This window comes from Squalius cephalus (assembly GCF_949319135.1).
Source record: "Squalius cephalus genome assembly, chromosome: 17".
Taxonomy (NCBI): Eukaryota; Metazoa; Chordata; class Actinopteri; order Cypriniformes; family Leuciscidae; genus Squalius; species Squalius cephalus.
The window spans coordinates 15,982,617-16,002,696 of NC_137138.1; the positions used below are offsets into that span (position 1 = coordinate 15,982,617).

General features: G+C 36.8%; 1 protein-coding gene across 3 annotated transcripts in view; it reads right to left on the reverse strand.

Annotated features, from left to right (window-relative positions):
- myo5b (myosin VB) overlaps positions 1–20,080 on the reverse strand; it is a 59,921-nt gene that overhangs the window by 19,508 nt on the left and 20,333 nt on the right. For all 3 annotated transcript variants that reach the window (XM_079847829.1, XM_079847828.1, XM_079847830.1), the window contains exons 2-18: positions 14,459–14,569; positions 13,356–13,527; positions 10,930–11,074; positions 8,550–8,706; positions 7,732–7,875; positions 7,565–7,646; positions 7,042–7,149; positions 6,819–6,928; positions 6,435–6,700; positions 6,008–6,089; positions 5,219–5,359; positions 4,450–4,572; positions 3,334–3,417; positions 1,527–1,670; positions 1,312–1,409; positions 351–437; positions 14–125 (exon numbers count right to left, since the gene is read on the reverse strand). In XM_079847829.1, the coding sequence (XP_079703955.1) occupies positions 14–125; positions 351–437; positions 1,312–1,409; positions 1,527–1,670; positions 3,334–3,417; positions 4,450–4,572; positions 5,219–5,359; positions 6,008–6,089; positions 6,435–6,700; positions 6,819–6,928; positions 7,042–7,149; positions 7,565–7,646; positions 7,732–7,875; positions 8,550–8,706; positions 10,930–11,074; positions 13,356–13,527; positions 14,459–14,569 (2,166 nt within the window). The remainder of the gene's footprint in view (positions 1–13; positions 126–350; positions 438–1,311; positions 1,410–1,526; positions 1,671–3,333; positions 3,418–4,449; positions 4,573–5,218; positions 5,360–6,007; positions 6,090–6,434; positions 6,701–6,818; positions 6,929–7,041; positions 7,150–7,564; positions 7,647–7,731; positions 7,876–8,549; positions 8,707–10,929; positions 11,075–13,355; positions 13,528–14,458; positions 14,570–20,080) is intronic.

The window sequence follows — 20,080 nt, forward strand, 5'->3', positions numbered from 1 at the left end:
AACGTTATCTTACCTTGACCAAGGTCTCCAGCAGGTTCTTACAGACCTGCTTCTTATCCCCAATGGTCAGGTCCTTTTTTGTCATGAGCACCCGATATCTGCTGAAGAAATCTGGATAGGTCCACCTAAGAAACGACATCAGATGTGATGAGGAAATGACACTAAATACACTTGTATTCAGTTTGATTTCCATAATCATTATTAAAATTGATTCAGAATGATTATGGAATTTCATCTTCTACTATTTTAAGGAGAACATGAGGTTCATAAATAGAGGACAGACTGATGGAGAAAAGGAAGCCGAAGACAGGGGCCCTGAAGCACTATAAAAGAATCTGTAGATCTGTTACCTGGATGGATAGCCAGCGGCACTGATGCGGATGGTCTCGAGAACTCCACATGCTCGCAGTTGCTGAACAGCTCTACTAGAATCAAATCTAGAGAAAGCAAGAAATCAGCCAAAGGAGTGAGGGATCTTTACAAAAACCAACACAAGATGATCTAGACATTTTTTTTCTGGGTACAAAACTTGTCACACCACAGGAGATTTGGGGCGTTATCTAGACCTACCGGATCTTTCTCTTGAGCATAGAGCACATCTCCCGTGAGAGAGGCATTGGGAGGCTGCAGTCCACTCTGGGACTGAAGGCAGTCTGACTCACAACTCTGTGACTGTGTGTTCACAACCTTAAGAGCATGTGACTGACAAAACCCTCTCAATTTAGCATCCTTGAAGGGCATCCTTTGTGCTCAGGAATTCGCAGAGGGCACAAACAGAGCCAAACAAGACCCTACTCTTTCTCAGGTTTGTGAATTTTACAAGAAAAATAAGTAAACAAATACATTGATTATGAAAGATTGTAGATGTAGATGTTTATTATATCGTATATATCGTATTATCTTATTTTCCAAGATCTAAATTTGGGCGGAACATTCGTTTTTATCATAGTATTTGGAACAGACAGGTCAATGTTGTCAGGTTTTCATTCACGCAAACACTTCAAGGGAAAAATAATTAACAGAAGTGTTAAATCAGCAAGAATTTTGCAAATGGGAAGCACTTCTACTGATTTTGATCTGAGAAAACTAGGTCTAATTATTTTATATAACCTGATCGGCTAATTCTCAGAGGAGCTTTGATGCCTTATTCTCGGAAGAAACTTACAGAGCAATTGAGGTCGATCAAATGTCACTGTACCAGCATGACTCTAATGTTCTCTGGCAGCTTAAATTAATTTGCTATACCTCGCTATTTATAGCCAAGATAAACTAGATAAGTTCTAATAGAATAGGAAAAGAGACCAAACTTACACAAAGGATTCCTTAAAATCATTGGGCTTAATGCAGCGCACATAATGAGGGGTGGTAGCGTTCAGCGTTTCCATCAGAAGATGTAGAGAGTTCCTGAACTGTGAGGGAGAGAATTTTTTCATCTCGTCATCATTATGTGAATCACCTCATCTTCATAATAAACACAGCTTCAGTGGATCCACCATCAAAAACTGGCCTTTGACACCAAGCCTCACCTGGGTGCCCACGCTTTTCCTGTGCTCACGGTTGTGGCCTTTTAGAGCAGGTTTGGCGGCCCGGACGTTGATCCTGGAGGTCTTGCTGGTGGCTGAGGGAGCAGGATCTTTACCATCATGGAAGAGATCTGCAACCAGCTGGAACTGTACAAAACAAAACAAAGAAAATATATTTTTGGAGAAACACAAGACGACAAGAATATTAATAAAAATGGTTATATTTGATTATATAAGTGTCACATGAAGAAACCTTGACTGCTTAAACTGTAAAATGAATTTTCAGTGACATTACAGATGCATCACATCTTACATAAGAGGCATAAAAACCCCTTTTTTATTCTAGCTAGACTAGTGTAAATTTGTATTCAACTCCAGCAGCACTTCAAAGCACTTTTAGAAGCCCTTTAAAATCCACTCCCTGAGCATCCACCGCAAGGCAGGTACACAGTGTGTTTCAATGCATTGCTAATACCATGATCCTGCCAACTTTCAGCACTCTAAGACAGAATAGAGGTGATATTATTAAACTGCCGTCAGTATAGGTCTGACACTAGATGACACTGATAAACAGAGATGCTAAAAAAGAAAGTAAATACAAATCAAAGGTGTATGTAGCAATGGTCTCCCGAGTTGCATCCCGATTACTTATATAAGTAGGCCCCTTTTGAACAGGGTTGTGTAAAGTAATGGAAATTAACATTTAATCACTTGTTATAAGCTAAAGTAAAAATTTGCCTCCGTATCCTGAATTTGAAAGGCTCTACACCATGTCCTATCACAATTTTACACTGAAATGGATTTCACTGGTTGTTTTAAATCAGCAAGACAGACAAAAATACTGTTTATTTTTAATAAGGACGTCGGTCACCAGTGAAATATATCCTTAAAATTTTAACAAGTATTACATTTTAACATTAGTCAAGTAAAATAAAAAGGCACTATATTATTTTATTTAATTAGAAAAAAAATCCTCACATTCAAAACGAAAACGTTACCACTAGACCAGCGGTTCATACTTGGCTTTTAAAGTGATCAGTGGTAGATGTAAGACTGAAGTTATAGACATCACATAGACTATTTATTAAAACAGTAAAATATCATGTTTAATTATTTCTGTACAACCTAATTAATATGCATAAGTTAAGCCTTCACTATTAACACAACAGTATTCCAACACTGTCGTGCAGGGAAGATCTTTAACTTGTAGATGCTGATGTGCTGGTGTCTTTAAATTAACTTAACTCAGATTCCAGCAAATTCTGTTGCCAAGAAACCTCAGGACAAAACATTACGAAAGAGAGAGAGAGAGAGAGAGATCAGTATCGACAAAGACAATGGATATCCTATTAAATCTCAGTTAAGATGGATCTGGCTGTTCGAGTGATATACAGTGCTAGGTGTGGACAAGGTCAGGCCTCTGTTTGTCTGAAAACTTTAAGTCAATTAACTGCTTAAACAGGTCAGAGAGCAAAACATTAGCTAAAGTGTGATTTCAATCATGCAAACTTGAGGAAGAATGAAGTATAAGCAGAAGCTCGGTTGGACAGGGAAGAGTAACATAACAGCTGAGCTAAATATACTAAGGGTATTACCTTGAATTAATAATAACAAATTGTCAAATCTAAAATGTTTGATTTTATGATAATAAACTGTTAATTATATTCATATTCATTATATTTACTTCATGAAAATTGTATTATATTTAATATAATAGTTAATATTATTGTGTTATTATTAATGAACTTTCTATTCTTTTGCAATTTCAAAACATAATATTTGAATCTTACCAAAAATACCCATTGCTCACCTTACTGGCCTTGAGGATGTTTATCTGCTCCTCATAAACAGTGTCTCTGTTCTTCTCCAGGAAGCCGTCACACTGATATTCAACCTGCCAGGGATGACATAATGTCACAAGTTTAACTCGTGCATCAGTACCACACTCAAAATAACTTGCTACCTAATTTGTGTGACCCAAAACTGGCATGGAAAAGAATCAGCCATTTTTGTGGCATTCATCATGCATTATTAACACAATCATTTGTGCTGTGTAACAAAGTTCCTCACAAGTTGGGTTTCAGTGAGCAGATTTGTCCTAAAAACCCAGCTGTGCAACACACACATTTATAATTTCCAAAAAAAGTATGCATGTCAATCAAGTTCAATTTTCGATCAATCATCTAGGCAATATAAGGCCTGGTTTCACAGACAGGGCTTAAATTAAGCCAGGATTAGGCCTTAGTTCAATTAGGGCATTAAAGAAGCTTTTTTAAACATGCCTTAGAAAAAAACATTGCTGGTGTGCATCTTAAAACAAAATAATGGCACTGACGTTTTAAGATATGTCAGTGCAAATTGCTTTCAGTTAAAACAGCTCAAACATGCATTTTAGTCTGGGACTAGGCATAAGCCTCTTCCTTAAAACCGGGGGAAATGTCCTGTTAAAGGGTTCAAATTAGGGCTGTGAAAAGATTAATCGCGATTAATCGCATCCAAAATAAAAGTTTGTGTTTACATAATAAATGTGTGTGTACTGTGTATCATTATTTTGTATATATAAATATACACACATGCATGTATTTATTTAAGAAATATTTGCATGTATATACTGTATATATTTAAATATAATTTATATTATATATAAATATAAATATTTGTATATATAAATAACACATTTTTCTTAAATATATACATGCAAGTGTGTGTATTTATATATACAAAATAATGATACACAGTACACACACATTTATTATGTAAACACAAACTTTTATTTTGGATGCGATTAATCTTTTCACAGCCCTAGTTAAAATCTATTGGGTTTACAATTTATAGCATGAAAGCCTGGTTTAGAGTTTCAAGTTGTTAATGATTGGATTGGTGACATCATTATAGCACTTAACTCCTTAATAAAAGCTGAACCCACCTTATCTGCAAAGTGGACCACAATGAAAGACCTGTTGGACATCCTAGGCTTTTCGAAATGCCCGCTGCTTGAATGCTTGCTGTACAGCTTCTGCGCCCAGTTTTGATCTGTTCCTTTGGGAACCTGTCAGATGCAGAAAAGAAAAATACTGTGAACTGAAAATATTATTTGGGTTACCTGTAGCAGAAATAGCATGTTCACCCTCTTTTGAAGCTGCTCCGGTTCCTACTCAACAACTTCAAAGAGCGGGGGTGTTTAAAACTAAATTAGATGCTCTGTTCTAGAGGTCTGCGTGGGATGGAGTTTTCTTAAACTCATTCTTTCTTAAAGGAAGCTTTTTTTAAACGTGCCTTAGAAAAAACATTACTGGTGTGCATCTTAAAACAAAACAATGGCACTGACACTGTCAGTGCAAATTGCATTCAGTCAAAACAGCTCAAACATGCATTTTAGTCTGGGACGTCATTAGAGCACTTGGAGTTTTCCATCCGACTCCCGCAAGATTATCTAACACTCCCGCCCACTTCCGCCAAGATATGTTAGATTTTATCCCGCTCAAAACTTTTACGTTTTGTCCCGTTCCTGCCCGCTAAAGCCTGTAGGAAGAGGTCTACGCTGATTTTTCCCGTTAGATTCTGTCTTGTTCTGGTGTCTATAGGCTAGGTTTTCCAATTTCCACACACACACACAACACTTCAGATCTCCAGTTGTTTAGGCAACATGCCTCTCAAAATCTTTTTATCAACTTTTTTCCACTGCTCGGGCTCACCTTACACTCCTCATCAAGAAGGTCCAGGATACCAAGCTTGGCTTCAATGAGGTCAATGCACGGCTGGTTATCATAGAAATCAATAAGTGTCCAGGGGATCTGCTCCTTCATATACTCTTCTTGCTCCAGTTTAAACACATGCTGAGTGACAGATTATGTATATGTATTAGGTAAATGCATCAAACACATGAAACTTGTTGCAACTAAATACAGCCAAGAGTCACAAACACATAAATCATTCCTGTTATGCATTACATTTTAAACATGAAATGAATATGCTTTTGTTGTTATTGAATTAAATATTTATACACTGTATAAACTATATAATTCGAAATGCAATTCTAAAATGATGTCACTTCGTGGAAGATGACTTCATTAAGGAACAGGCTTTTGTTAGTTAAACTACCATTATAATGTTATTATTATAAAATGTTGTCTAATATATTAAAAAATTATAATATGGATGGCTAAATAATACATAGCAGCTACAGAAGTGTTTAAAACTAATATGCTTTGTTCAGCAATTTGTTGTGAAAACTCTGAAAAAAATATTTGTATTATTATTATTTAACAAATAATATATCATTTAAAATAATATAAAACATTTATTATTAAAATGAAACTAATATGATTTTTTTTACCTTTAAAAAAATAGAGAATATATTTTATTAGAATTATAATATTTATCCAGTATATTATGATAAGATAGTATATTTCTAAATATGTATAGCATAGCAGAAGTGACTCAAATGGCACTAAACATAGATCTAGAGATCCTCTATTACTGACCGAGTTGAACTGTTGCTGTAGTTTCTCATTGGCATAGTTAATACAGAACTGCTCAAAGCTGTTGATCTCGAATGTTTCAAATCTGTTGAGAGATGAAGACATGTTAACACTGAATGAAAACAAACTGAACACCTTCTGCACTTCTCTCTGCATCCTATAGCTTGGCAATTCTCTGCTTATTTACTCTAGTGCTGATCAATAAGTTCCCTTATTTGAGGAAGCAATTAGTCCCATGGCCAAAAAGGCTTATAAGCAAATGCTGACTCTAAAAACTCAATGAGGTTTCTGCTAAGGGAAGGTCAAAACATGAAAGACGGTTTCCTGTGGCCCACAGAGACATATTACCCTACCGTACTGTATATAAGAACCCAGGGAGCCAAGTTTCCAAATCTTTACAAGTATGCCCTCTCATAATCACAAGCATTACCCGTAGATATCCAGCACACCGATGAATGAGTGCTGTTTAGTGGATGTATGCAAGGCCTTATTGACGTGCTCCACAATCCAGTCAAAGAGATGGGCGTAAATGTGTTTGGCCAGGGCATCTCGGGCGTTGACCGCCTGGGCGTACGGCATGTTCTTCACATAGGTCTCGGCAGTGGTCACCAGCTTCCTGCGGCACAGCCAGTGCTCCATCTGCTCCTGTTCTATACCGAGCAGCTGACAGAAATGATGCAGATAGGTGTCGTCTCTCTGCAGGTGAAAAAAGAGATTGCGATTGCTAAGGCAAGTGAAGAATAGTCATCGGTTTAATGCTTGTATGCTAAAACAAACAACATGCAGCAAGACAAACTGTTTGTCGTTTACTTACAGTGATATGGCAGGATTCTCCATCTCTCTCTGACACAATTTCCACGTTCCCCAGGTGCAAGATGGAGGCGATTACCTTAAAGATGCTCATTTGATGGTTCTCTTTCACACCTGCACAACACACAATGCAACCATGATAAATATTTACGATCGACGCTCAGTATGGTTTTGGTATAATGTTGCAACTCCTTGGTTATTGTCATTTTTATAGCTGTATTCCTCACCAAGCATTGTAAGAGCTTCTCTTGTCTTCACAAGGTCCTCAGCATCATTCACACCCTCAATGAAAATGTTCTCACCGAGAGATGTGAAGGTAAAGTCTTCTGCGCTGGCTAAAACATGAGGGTGAATGGACAATTTGAATGAGCAAAACTTAAAGACTGTCAGTGGTAGCAGTTGGCTTTAGGATCCAAAAATGCTAAATATACTAAATAAAATCAAAATATAGGTATTATTTATTCTAACTAATTTATCCTTATTAACCTAATAATATTTTATATTACCTTTAATTTTTAATTAAATTAAATTTGCATGTAAATATTTCATGAGAAAACCCCAAAATGAAGATAATTTAAGTCATTACAATAAATTGACAGACAAGTTGCATCGTGTTTCACAGAAAAATGATCATCTCGTGCCACGAGGACCACATTTTTAAGACATATTTGTGACACTTCTGCCATCAAACTGTATATACCATCATATGGGAAGTAAGCAAACCATCATTGTGTTCACTGGGTCACTTACACAAGGCAAGATCTTTAAACTCTGGCAGAGATGATGAAGCACAGAGCTGGTAGAAAATGTGGTAGTTCCTCTCTTCCTCAGCCTGCAGAAACATTGACGTTCAGCACATGGAAAAGCACAAGGGGCTACGATTAAATCTTAAAGCCTCCTTCCGGTGTGAGACGCACCTGAAATACTACTCTGGACTTCTCAAGCAGATACGTTCGCATGTTGGCGCCGATGATGTGATATCTCCTATCAAAGCCAATCTCAATGTACTTCCCAAAGCGGCTGCTGTTGTCATTGCGGGTGGTTTTTGCATTTCCAATGGCCTACACAGAAGAGGAAATAAAAGAGTTAATCATGGTTGACTCACTTTTTGGTTGGTATAAGCTGGAACAGGAGGTTATCAAATGACTGATCCATAATAGAACATAAGGGTGGAGAGTTTCATAACAGAGGGTGTAACATGTTTGAGGAGGCGTAAACCTAAAATCCTGTTTGCACCATCATTTAGAACGAGTAATTACTGTGATTTCAGGTTATTTGTTTGCCTGAGCCGGGATGTTATGAGTCACCTTTAGTATTAGTATCTCTAGGTTTGCATCCTAAGAGATCCTTCTATCACCAGTGCTCATTTCCACTGTAATGATATCTCTAAATTGACTGTGAGATTTGGCCACTCTCATTGGCACACAGATTATCTTCCTGAAGGGCACACAAGCCAGCTCTGCTCTTATCTGTACACACAGGCCTGCCGATTCTTGGGTTTCATTTCGCAGCTTAAGTGTGCCAGTGCCACAATGAGATGGAGTGATGAGAGAAGCGAGGGCACCTTTACAGCCGCTGCACACTTTGGAAGTACTTGGTGACACAAGTTTATGAAATTGAACACTGATTATTCTAGTAATGTGTCTTAAGTGGTTCTCAACTCATTGACATTATCTGGAGACCTGGGTCGTTTTTCTCTCAAGAATTATTAAAATACAGGAGTGTCAAGGCATACCTCCATGATGGGGCTGGAGGCCAGTACTTTCTCTTCAATGCTGGTGTCATTTGCTGAACCTCCCACTGTGGCAAAAAAGCGCATGGCATACTTTGCCGAAACTGTTTTACCGGCTCCAGACTCGCCACTCACGATTATCGACTGGTTCTTCTCATCTCTGCAGGAAAAAGTTCAGGTTTACATACAGAATCAGTGTCTATATGAATACCTGAGATGATATACATGATAAATAAGTGTATTCAACTAATCGAATGGTGCTTACAGAAAAGGAGGTCTATGAAACATGTTATGATGCATGATGCAATCTGATGCTCTTATAAAAGAAAATCAAAATAAAGAGTACGACAGGCCTTGGAAAATTGTGATTTTTCTCTGGTCCCAAAATATGAGAGGATCAGAATAATATATATCACATTTATTTTTGCAGTGTGACAATTTTTTGTAAAAATGAATGAAATTGTGTAACAGAATTTGTTATCATATACAAATACTTTTGATATTAAATAACTTAAATTACAAAATATAATATATAAATATATAATATATATATATATATATATATATATATATATATATATATATATATATATATATAAATGTTAAATATATGTTTTGAGTAAATGTATATATGTGTGTATATATATATATATTATATTATATTATATTATATTATATTATATTATATATATATATATATATATATACTCAAAATATATATTTAGCCATTTACTCAAATTTCATATATTTTAAATGATTAAATTTTATATAGTTATCTCAAACTGCAAGGATCAGGGACATTTTACACTGCATAGCAAAAAAAAAAAGGGTGTGTTGGAACCTCATAAGGTTCCAGGATGGCCTTTGTACACAATGACTAAAACAATAGGATGCTGGCTGAGAGATTTTATTATGTTTTTAACAAAGGAAAGTGTATGATTTACAGTCACATTTTATCAGCTGCAGACATTTTGTCATGACTGCAGTTAACATTCTCCAATACTCTGACATCTCCCATCAAAACCACACCAGTTGCCGCTGGTCGGACTTTTAACAGAGTCTATATGCACTAGACCTGGATTTCCTCCTTCGCCTGAGTTTATTTTGGGACTTCAGCATTACACCAGTCATTAAGAAGTCACGATGTCTCGGCATGGGATGTTTAGCTCAAGCTTAAACCTGATGTGCAAATGGTTTTGTCTTTTGTTTCAAGCAACAAAAAAAACCATATAAATACAAAGGTTCAAAGAGTGATGCTGCGTGCACTGTGATTATCTGCCCACTCTATCCATTATTAAATCGAGTGGAACTTTCAGATTACTCACAGCTTTCAAAGCGCATGCTGTCATTCCCTGTTTACGGCCAGTGAAAATCACTGCTCTGAAACCTTAGCTTTTTTACAGAACAACAGAGCTGAACCAACAGCTTCATCATTTATTTGATGCAAATAACTTATTAAACTCTTCTTGAGAAATGCTTAATGAATCACCGATAGTTACATAAAAATCAATGAGATGAGATGACATTAATCCAGGGTGGCTTTAACTACAAAAAGAGTTCTCTAAGAAAAGAGAAGTATTACAAATAAAATAATACCTACTAAAATAGCAGGTGCAGTATTATCATATTTATAATACTATTTTGAATGTAATGGTACACTCGTGTTCTAAAGTTTGGAATCTGTATGAGTTTTTAAAGTTTTTTTTTTTTTTAAGAAGTCTCACCAAGGCTGCATTTATTTGATGAAAATACAGTAACAACAGTAATATTATTACATTTTAAAATAATTGTTTTCTATTTCGATATATTTCAAATTGTAATTTATTTTTATTTACTGTGATGGCAAAGCTGAATTGTCAGTCTTCAGAAATCATTCTAATATTCTGATTTGAATTTTTTTTTATTCTTTTCAATATTGAAAACAGTTGCTTCTGCCTAATATTATTGCAGAACCCATGATACTTTTTTCAGGATTCTTTGATGAATAGAAAGTTCAAAAGAACAGCATTTATTTGAAACAAAAACCTTTTGTAACATTATAAATGTCTTTACTATAGCTTTTGATCAATTTAATGTGTCCTTGCTGAATAAAAGTATTAATTTCTTTAAAAAAAAAACATTAACTGGCCCCAAACTTTTCAACCATATTGTATATTATAGTGAAATTATTAAAAACATTTATTTCTATAAAATTAGTCCATCAGAAACAATGTGTTTTTGAGTTTGTTGATGTTTTATGAGGGTGGGTTTTTGGAGAGAGGGGGCGGGGTTGAATTTATCACAATGAAATTTAGCAAAACGACTGAAACCACTTAATAGCACCTTGAACAAATAAACTTAATTAGCTTTTCATCTTATAAGACAATGAAAAACAAGCACAAACCTGGCCATCTGTTTGTACGCTTCCTCTGCCACAGCAAATATATGAGGGTCCATGTCCCCCATATTCTGGCCGCTGTACGCATTGATGACTTCTTCTCCATAGATCTGCAGTTGCTCGTACGGGTTGATGGCCACCAGAACAATCCCTGAGGAGAGATTTACACCAGGTTTACACCTACAACTGTGCAACACAGTTAATACACAGAATCGCATTATTTAAATCAGACAAAATCATGATGATACAGATAAATGTTTAAATATTTGTTCATGACTATAATTATCATGTGACATCAATAATCGAATGATGTCGCAGCAAACAAAATGACGTTAATGCGTGATGTGTCGGTCTAAATGAGAGAACACAAAACAGACACACGTCTGTGAAAGTGAAAAGGAAGATAAAAGACATAAAAGAGCAGTTATGAGTCAATGGGCATTGTTGTGACCTGACAGAGACGATAATGGGAATCATTCAATCGTTACAAAGCACAGCAGACCAGGAACCAACAATAAAACAAGACAAACAAGAGCCGGACGCTCTTTTGACAAGACCACAAATATCCCGTATGAACATACGTACTGTAGGTGTATATAAAACAGCAGATACGCTCTTCTTGATTGTCTAACAGGACACGTCATCCAGCGTTTGGGTTCAAACATACATTGCATAATGTGTCTAGGCTAATTCTCCAAAACAACTCAGTGGAAATCAACACACACCCACAAATAAAACACAATCCCAAAATTCCACAACCTATTAACATGGGTATGTTGTCATAGGGACAGAGTTACTAACAGAAACACTAAACGTGATGAGTGTAGACTGGACAGGTGTGTCTTTGTTACTCTCCAGTAAAGCCTGTTGACCTTGGAAACCTAATTACAACATTTACAGCTTCCCTACAATCAAAATTGGGGTAAAACTCTGTACAGTCATACATTCAACATTCAAAATCTGTGGGAGGTTAAAACAACTGAAGGGGTTTGGTATTTAAACATGTAATTTGAAGTCACTTAAATGTTATTATCTTAAATGGGTCCTATTATGCTTTTTCAATTTTCAACTTTAGTTAGTGTGTAATGTTGCTGTTTGAGCATAAAAAAGATCTGCAAGGTTACAAAGCTCAAAGTCCACTCCAAAGGGAGATTTGAATCCCCTCTCCAACAAAAAGTCAAATGTTTCTCATTTAAAGAATTCCCACCCACAGAATGTGCAAAAAAAGGGATGAGGCCTGGCTGAGCTGCATTGGAGAATTCAGTGTTGTCGCTATGTCAAAGAGACGCTTTTTTCCACCCTGTTTCCAAAACTCATTTGTTTGACCTTCCTAAGATTGACGAACGAAGAGAGGTTAAAACTTATTTTAAACACTGTGCCTGAACATTATAACCCCAACGTTTATCTGTGTGCTGCACATTTTACTGAGAACAGCTTCCAGACAATGCAGGCTATACGCACAAAAGCTTCTCCTGAAATAGAGCAGTTCCCACTGTGTCGGGACAATCTGTTGTTTGTGGATCATAAATTTTAAGTATGTCTTATTAATTTTTTGTTGCGTTTTCTACTAACAGTTCAAATTATAAGTTTTATGTTGTTGCTACGATGTAAACAAAGAGCAAAGCTTTGCCTCCGCTCGCCTGCTAGCCAACATAGTGTTGATTAAGTGTTTACTGTAGCTTTTGTAAGCTCTCACTTTTGTTCACCGCCCCATAGGAAAATTAACCATGGTTTTATGATCAATTACTGTTTTTATTTCCATAGTTTTCTGTGAAATCTGTGCTTGCAATGCAAAGTCTGTGCATGAAATCCGTTCTGCACGAACCTAGTCTGAATCAGGCTTGAATTGGTTTGAAATTGACGGCATCCTTAATATTTACATCTGAGCAGATGAAACTCGTGGTTTAATGGTAAGGGGCGTGACATTTCCCGAACACGCCGTAAGTGGTACCAATCAAAACACACTGGGCCAGCTAACCAATCACAGCACATTTCGTATTTCAGAAGGAGGAGCTTCATCGAAACAGTAACTCAATGGTGTGCTCAAGCTAGACTGGGGAGAGAGGAACTGTAATATTGTAAAATATGTGAAAAATAATGTGTTTTTTGAACAATCAAGCATGAAAGCCTATTCTAGTACGCCCCATAAACAAAATCAAGACTTCGTAAAAGGGCATAATAGGACCCCTTTAATAATCTAATTATCTTAATAATTAAAAAATGAGAGAAGTCAATACATAGAGACAAGGATGGCTTATGACATTTACAAAAAAAAATTAAATGATGCATTGTAATGTATTGTTTTATTCATTTCAATAAATGTTTTATCTATTCAAAACATTATATCTATCTACTGTATCTATCTATCTATCTGCTCATCACTACATTAAATCAGAAACATTCTCTTCAAAACACATACAAACACGACTTACCACAGTAAGTGTAAATGTGATTGGACTCGAGGAAGCGGACCTTGAGGTTGTGGAGCACAGCAGGCTCGTGGAGGTAGCTGAGAGCAGTGAGGTCATTCTCTCCTACCAGAATATCAGGATTCCGAAGAAATGGAAGAGGATTGTCTTTGGGACCAATTGAATATTCTAACGTCTAGGAATAGAGACAGCAATGCCATTAAGCAGAAACAGTAGATTAGAAATTGATTGGATTCAAACCACAATGTGAAATAACTTTGAAGGCTTCAATAATCAAAAAGTATCTTTTGGCAAACTGAGAGTGTTTGTAATGCAGTGCAGGCACAAGAGCTTCAATAAGTCATGCTGATCTTTATTTCATCTACTGGTTTATTCAGGTTTCCCCAACATTGTTTTTTTGATAATACACATGGGAATATGGCGTACAACCTCCCCTCTAAGGGTCTGCACTTCTTACACACCAAAACATTATCAATGATTCATACGACACACTTTCCTCAGTGCTGTGAAACCCAAACGAATGCAGGAAACATTAAGATCTAGTTAAGATCTGGTTTAGTTCACAACTGCTGTGTCACGACAGATTTTAAACCCAGCATGTTTCAGTCTGCTTAAAATCACTAATTAATCCAATTTTAACTGAATGAAACTCTTAGGCTTTGTCCAGATAGGCAGCATAAATATAATTTTTTCCAGTTTATTTTTTTTTACAAATTCCCAACCAATTTCATAAACTATAGGTGCATTTTTCTATTTGTTATTTGAAGGTCAAATGGTCAAATTCCTTTAACGTGTGTGTATGTATGTATATATATATATATATATATATATATAAAATTAATATTAATATAATAATGATATTAATATAATTAATATTTGAATATTATGAATATTTTGGTAACAGAATATAAATCTGCATCTGTTACCCCACTAGGATTAATAAAGAAGTCTGAGTCTAATAGCAGATCTGTAAATTAAGTCACAAAGATTGGGTTTGGAAAGAAAATCTGATTAATCTGCAGTGTGAACCATAAGACTCTCTAATAAAAATCACATTACAGAATAAATAAATGATTAGGTGAAAGAAGGGGAGGGTATATGCTCACCGATTCATCTTCTAATTTGAGGTGAAGCACTGAGTCTCCCTCCTTATAATCCTTGACGATTTCAGCCGACCTCCAGACATCATCTGGGTCAGGGATCCAAACCCGGGTGTACTGAAAAACAGATAAAAACCATGTTTAAATAAAAGCAAGACAAACATCAAACAAGACATCACATATTAAACATAATCTAAACATACACAACAATCATGGTTTCTAGGGCTGGGAGAAAAATCGATTCACCTAGGTATCAAGATTTTTTTTTAAACGATATTAAAATCGATTTTTTATTACAGAATCGATATTAATTCAAATTAAATTGCTTTATTTTATATAGAGTTATAAGACAGTAGAGCTGCACAATTCATCTGAGACTCAAGACATTCAAGACTGTTATCTCGATTCAAACACCCACGCCATCTTCTTCCATTTCGTCTGTCTATTAAACCTTTGACAAAATCATATCGCAACATTCAAATCTGTGTTGGCGCTGCCGTTGACCCAGAGAGAGTTGTCATGAAACAGCAGTCTTTTCCTCACAGTATCATTATTTGAATCAAATATAAACACTGATGTCTATGATAGCGAAAGAGTATATCAGCTTTTGATAAAAACTTGGTGCTTAAAATAACGCATTTATCAATTACATTGTTTCGCCACAAGGTGGCGAAAAGTGACTGTTAAAAAATGAATTTGTTATTGAATCATTTATTAAAGAGAATGTAGTACTGTATGGTGCTTCTATAAGTCAGAAAAATGTGATGAATTGTTTTTGTAAATATGACTCATCTTATACATCATGTACAGTCTGTATAAGTGTATGATTTAAAGGAGCTGTATGTAAGAAATGTATTTCAATTAATCATAAAATGGCCCTGATATGTCACTAGACATTAAGAAATCATGTTCATTTCAAATACTTATATCACTGACAACAGTAGTACGGCCAGGATATTGTCATTTAAAAAGTGAAGTTGCAGCCCTCAACTGATGTTGATGTTGTCATCTTGTGTTTTGGCCTGAAGCGCCGCCCTCCATCTATCTACCAATCACGAAGTCAGTAGTGTTTCTGCAACCGGGTTGCCAGCTCTGCTGCTCTTACCACAGCTGCAGCTACAAACTGCAGCCTACGTTCCTGCTGGATCCTGCAGCCTATCTGGCAACCTCAAGTCAGGGGGGAGGGGGAGGGGATACACCGCTCTATACAGTAATTTGAAAGTGATTGCAGTACCAGTTTTGGCCACAATCTTACATACAGCTCCTTTAACTTTTCCCCATGGTCTAGTGTTTAAAAAAATAAAAATAATAATTGCAATATCAAATCGCACCACTTGTAGATTCTTAAAAAAAAAAAAAAAAAAAAAAATTCCCAATACATATCGTATCGGCACCCAAGTATTGTGATAATATCGAATCGGGAGATAGGTGTATCATCCCAGCCCTAATGGTTTCACTTATCCATGAGGACAACGACCCAAGCGGTCATTCATCTTCTCATAATAAAGAATAAAGCTGAATACAGAAGTATACAGCTCCAGTGCTTTTATCAGCAGAATCTGTATATAATTGGAGGATCAGCAGTACAGGCAGAGAGTTCAGAGATAAATTGAACCGCAGTGGGATGTACGCAGACTGTGTTTGTAGAATTTGCCATATCCTTCCAATCAAATGCTGGAAGATTACTCAAATGGAAAGCGTATGCGTCTGAGGTTTTCTACCCTGAAAAAAGATACAGTATATGGCTTTTCACACTTGACACTTTCTAAAAGACATTCTAAAGCAGCATCGATTCATACTGCAAAAATTCTGGAGCTCTGGAGAAGGGCTTCTTAACCCCGGGTAAAAAGCTGTGCTAAACTACACAAGTATTAAAAGCAGTGTGAAAAGTCTGATATGTTTGAAACATCTACTGGACGTATTAAAGTAGCATTATTCTATCATATAGTCTTAGAGTTAGTAGCCTAGCTGGATAACTTTTCATCCATCATGACCCAGAGGGAGGTCTGAGGTACCCATTGGAGATGGATTCTCATCCAGTTAGCATTGAGGTTTAGCCAAGGTATTGAGGTTTAGCCAAGCAATTTCCGACAGGCTAGCAATAGCAAGCTAGCTTTGAAAGAACAAGATCCCACCCTCCCTTTAGAGCGTCTCCAAAGCCACGCCTCCTTCGAACAGATTCAGCAGATTCTGCAAAGCGTCACGAGATGAGAGACTGCGTTAAATTACCTCATGTCTCAAAGCACATAACATTACAATAACAATGAACATAAACAACTTACAGAGCTCTAGTTGTACTACCTTGACTGCTACAGATTCATTTCAGCTTTGTTAGTGTAGAAACGCATAAATCCAAGTCTGAGGACGTGAGCTCCGGGAATAACGTCATGGGTTGCCATCTCGTAATTATGGTTACGACATGGTGTGAACACAGCATAAGCTTGTTGTTTTGGTTCAGGAGGAACTGTAAAAGGCGGTGTCTGTGTGGCGCTCGGTGACTGCCTGTCTACAACTCTGCGTTGCCTTACAGAACGAACTGATGACGTGTGATGTCTGCGTGGAGGGATGGAAATACATGTTAACTGGCAGGTAGGACACCGTATCGTTGCATTCGGTCCTGAGACATCCACAGAAAATATATGTACATATTTTAATATTTAGACCATTTCTATTGATTGCCATCAAGATGTGAAGAGAGTTTCAACTAGTATAACAAAAAGTGTTTAAAAAACAAATTGCCTACCCTACCTATATATAAAAAAGAGAGATTCATGAATCAAAGAAAAATAAGACACAACACACAAACATTGAGGCATTGTGCATCACTTGGAGCAGAAGACACAATGCCTCAATGTTTGTGTGTTAGTGAAAAACTGAATGCAAGTTGAAAGCTTAGAGTATGTAATGAGAGTGAGCTGTTATCAATCCTGAAGGCAGTTAGAAGTCAACTTCCGCTGGCGATCTGTGTGCCTTTGTGTGTGTGTGTGTGTGTGTGTGTGTGTATGTGTGTGTGTGTGTAAAGAACACGGCTTTCGACCTTCAAAAAAAATCCACAAAAGAAACTAAGTGGGTATAAGCCGCTTAAAGAGCCACAAGTTTATTAGAAGCACATTCAGTTGCTAAATCCACCACAACTCTGCATGATCAGCCTTAACAGATTCTTAACTAATAAATCATGCTCTCAAATTAAGCAGCAAACTAGTCAAACACTGCTGTAAAGTCCTCAGTGTTCAAGCTAGAACCAGGATGATAATATAAGGGATAGCCTAATTCATCCAAAAATGAAATTTCTGTCACCATTTACTCTTCCTTGTGTCGTTCCAAACTTGTATGACTAGGGTCCTCTGCACCATCACCTCGAGCCAAACATCCCCCAGAAGCCTTTTTTCCTTGGTCGAACATTATTAAAGTTAGAGCTTATTTAGAGATATCAGCGCTAATGGAACCTAGGATGTATCTCGTAAATTACCCCACTAATAATGCCCAGAATGGTACCAAACTTCTACAGTAGTATTTGTGAAAAGCACGTAAAAGTCCTGGCAGAAAGCCAGTATATCCAACATTTTTTATTATTTTTTTCCGAAGTGTTGACAACTTAGTGTTAACTTATAATTGTTGCAAACTGGTACTACCAACAAAATATTAGTGCATTCCTGGAACTTTGCGTCGTTACACTACATCCTTATGCATCGCTTTCTGCCAGGACTTTTACATGATTTTCCCTAATCACTGAAGTGACCTCGACGCCCGGGTTAGCAGTAGCATGAGCCATCAGGCAAGTGTTATTTAAAAAAACTCCTGATGTACTTACAAACTTTTCAATGCCTCGTTTTATGAGTACAGAAACTATTTGTACTACTGTAGAAGTTTGGTACCATTCCGGGCATTATTAGTGGGGTAATTTACGAGATACATCCTTGGATCCATTAGCGCCTGCACTAAGCCATTCGGCTGATATCTCTAAATAAGCTCTAACTTTAATAATGTTCGACCAAGGGAAAAAAAAAGCTTGGGATGGGGGGGGGGGGGGGGATTGGTGGGGGCTGGGGGTGTTTGGCTCGAGGTCATGGCACAGAGGACCCTAGGTTGATTTTACTCTGAACCATCCCTTTAAATGTACTAAACCGGTGATATTAAAAGACCAAATTCAGTGTACACCTTATTGATGATGCATACTATATACAGGAGTGCAGGTGAGCCCAGAATATGAACGCAGTACACTAAATGGTTAAGCGTTTTATTTATGATGGTTCTCTATGGAAAATGCTTAATGACAAACTGCGTGTTGTGTTTATATTCTGGGCTCATCTGCTTGATTGTACATTGAATGCATCTTCATGTATATTGAATTTGGACTTTGAATATAACTGACTTTAATATAACTGGACTGTAAAAATGACTGGTGGGCAATGGAGGAAAGCCTTGTTTTGCCCTCCAGGTGGGTGTTCCTATAAGTGTATGATGTCACGTAAAAACTATGAATTGCATAGGCTACAGTACTGTGGAAGGACACCTCAGTCCGGGTATACCTCTTAACTAAAAGGCTGAACTTTGCAGTCTTCACCATAGAAGTCGCTCCTTATCAGAGCCTTCTCGGCTGACAACAGCGTTTTCAATCCGAGTTAGAGGCGGAGTGAGCGATACTGCAGGATGATTTAAAGATATGAATGGATCAAGTGCTTACTTTGAGCGTGCTGTTTCTGATATTACTCATATGACGGTTTCATATGGAGTTAGTTAGTGAGCGAGCATGTGCAACAATGAATTGAATGTCAACATTGAATGTGAGGAAAGCAGGCGATGGGGTGATTTTTGTTCCTCTTGAACAGTGTACTTGTGGTCACGCCTACTTTAAACAAAGATATGATAACCAGCAAAGGCTAAACATCTACAGGTCACACCTGCAGCTTGATCGAATGCCAAATTATCTATAAAAAACAAATAATAGTCCAAATAATACTTACTGGGATCATATCATATAGGCCTAATCAGACAAAAAAAGAAAAAAAATAAATCTGACAAAAATCTGAAATAATAAATGTATTAAAGATAAATAAATAAATTCACAGCATATACCCAGCTTTAGAGTTTGGGCTCATCTGATCTGATCTGACACAATGGGGACGTACTTTAACCAAGCTGAGTGAAATGACGGGACATACTGAACTCAGACTGATGTGCCTCAGGTAGAAATAAAACGAAAACTTAAGAGCTAAGAATGAGATTCACCAAGACACAGCGGAAACAATATTTCGATCGAACAGCAGGGGTCTTGTCTGGCTTTGCCGTCTGTTACATCACACAGTCTTTTAATGTTTCAGTGTAGCATTCTGGCTGTTCACAGATACAACACAAAATAAGGCTCAAGAGACGCAAGAAGCTTGATGATAACAAGAGCTGATAACACAGACTAATTTGAAACTTTTTAATGGAGCCCTCTGCATAATTTTCATGAAGTGGAAAACAAGCAAGACGTCCTCTCAAAGGTCCAATGTTAGCAACCAACAAGTCACAATTTGCTACCCATCATTGACAGTGGTATTTATAATTTAGAGAGCAATTTATAGGACAAAAATATGTAAATGCTGTGAGTGTAAAATGATTTTTAAAGTGTATGAATTTCATACA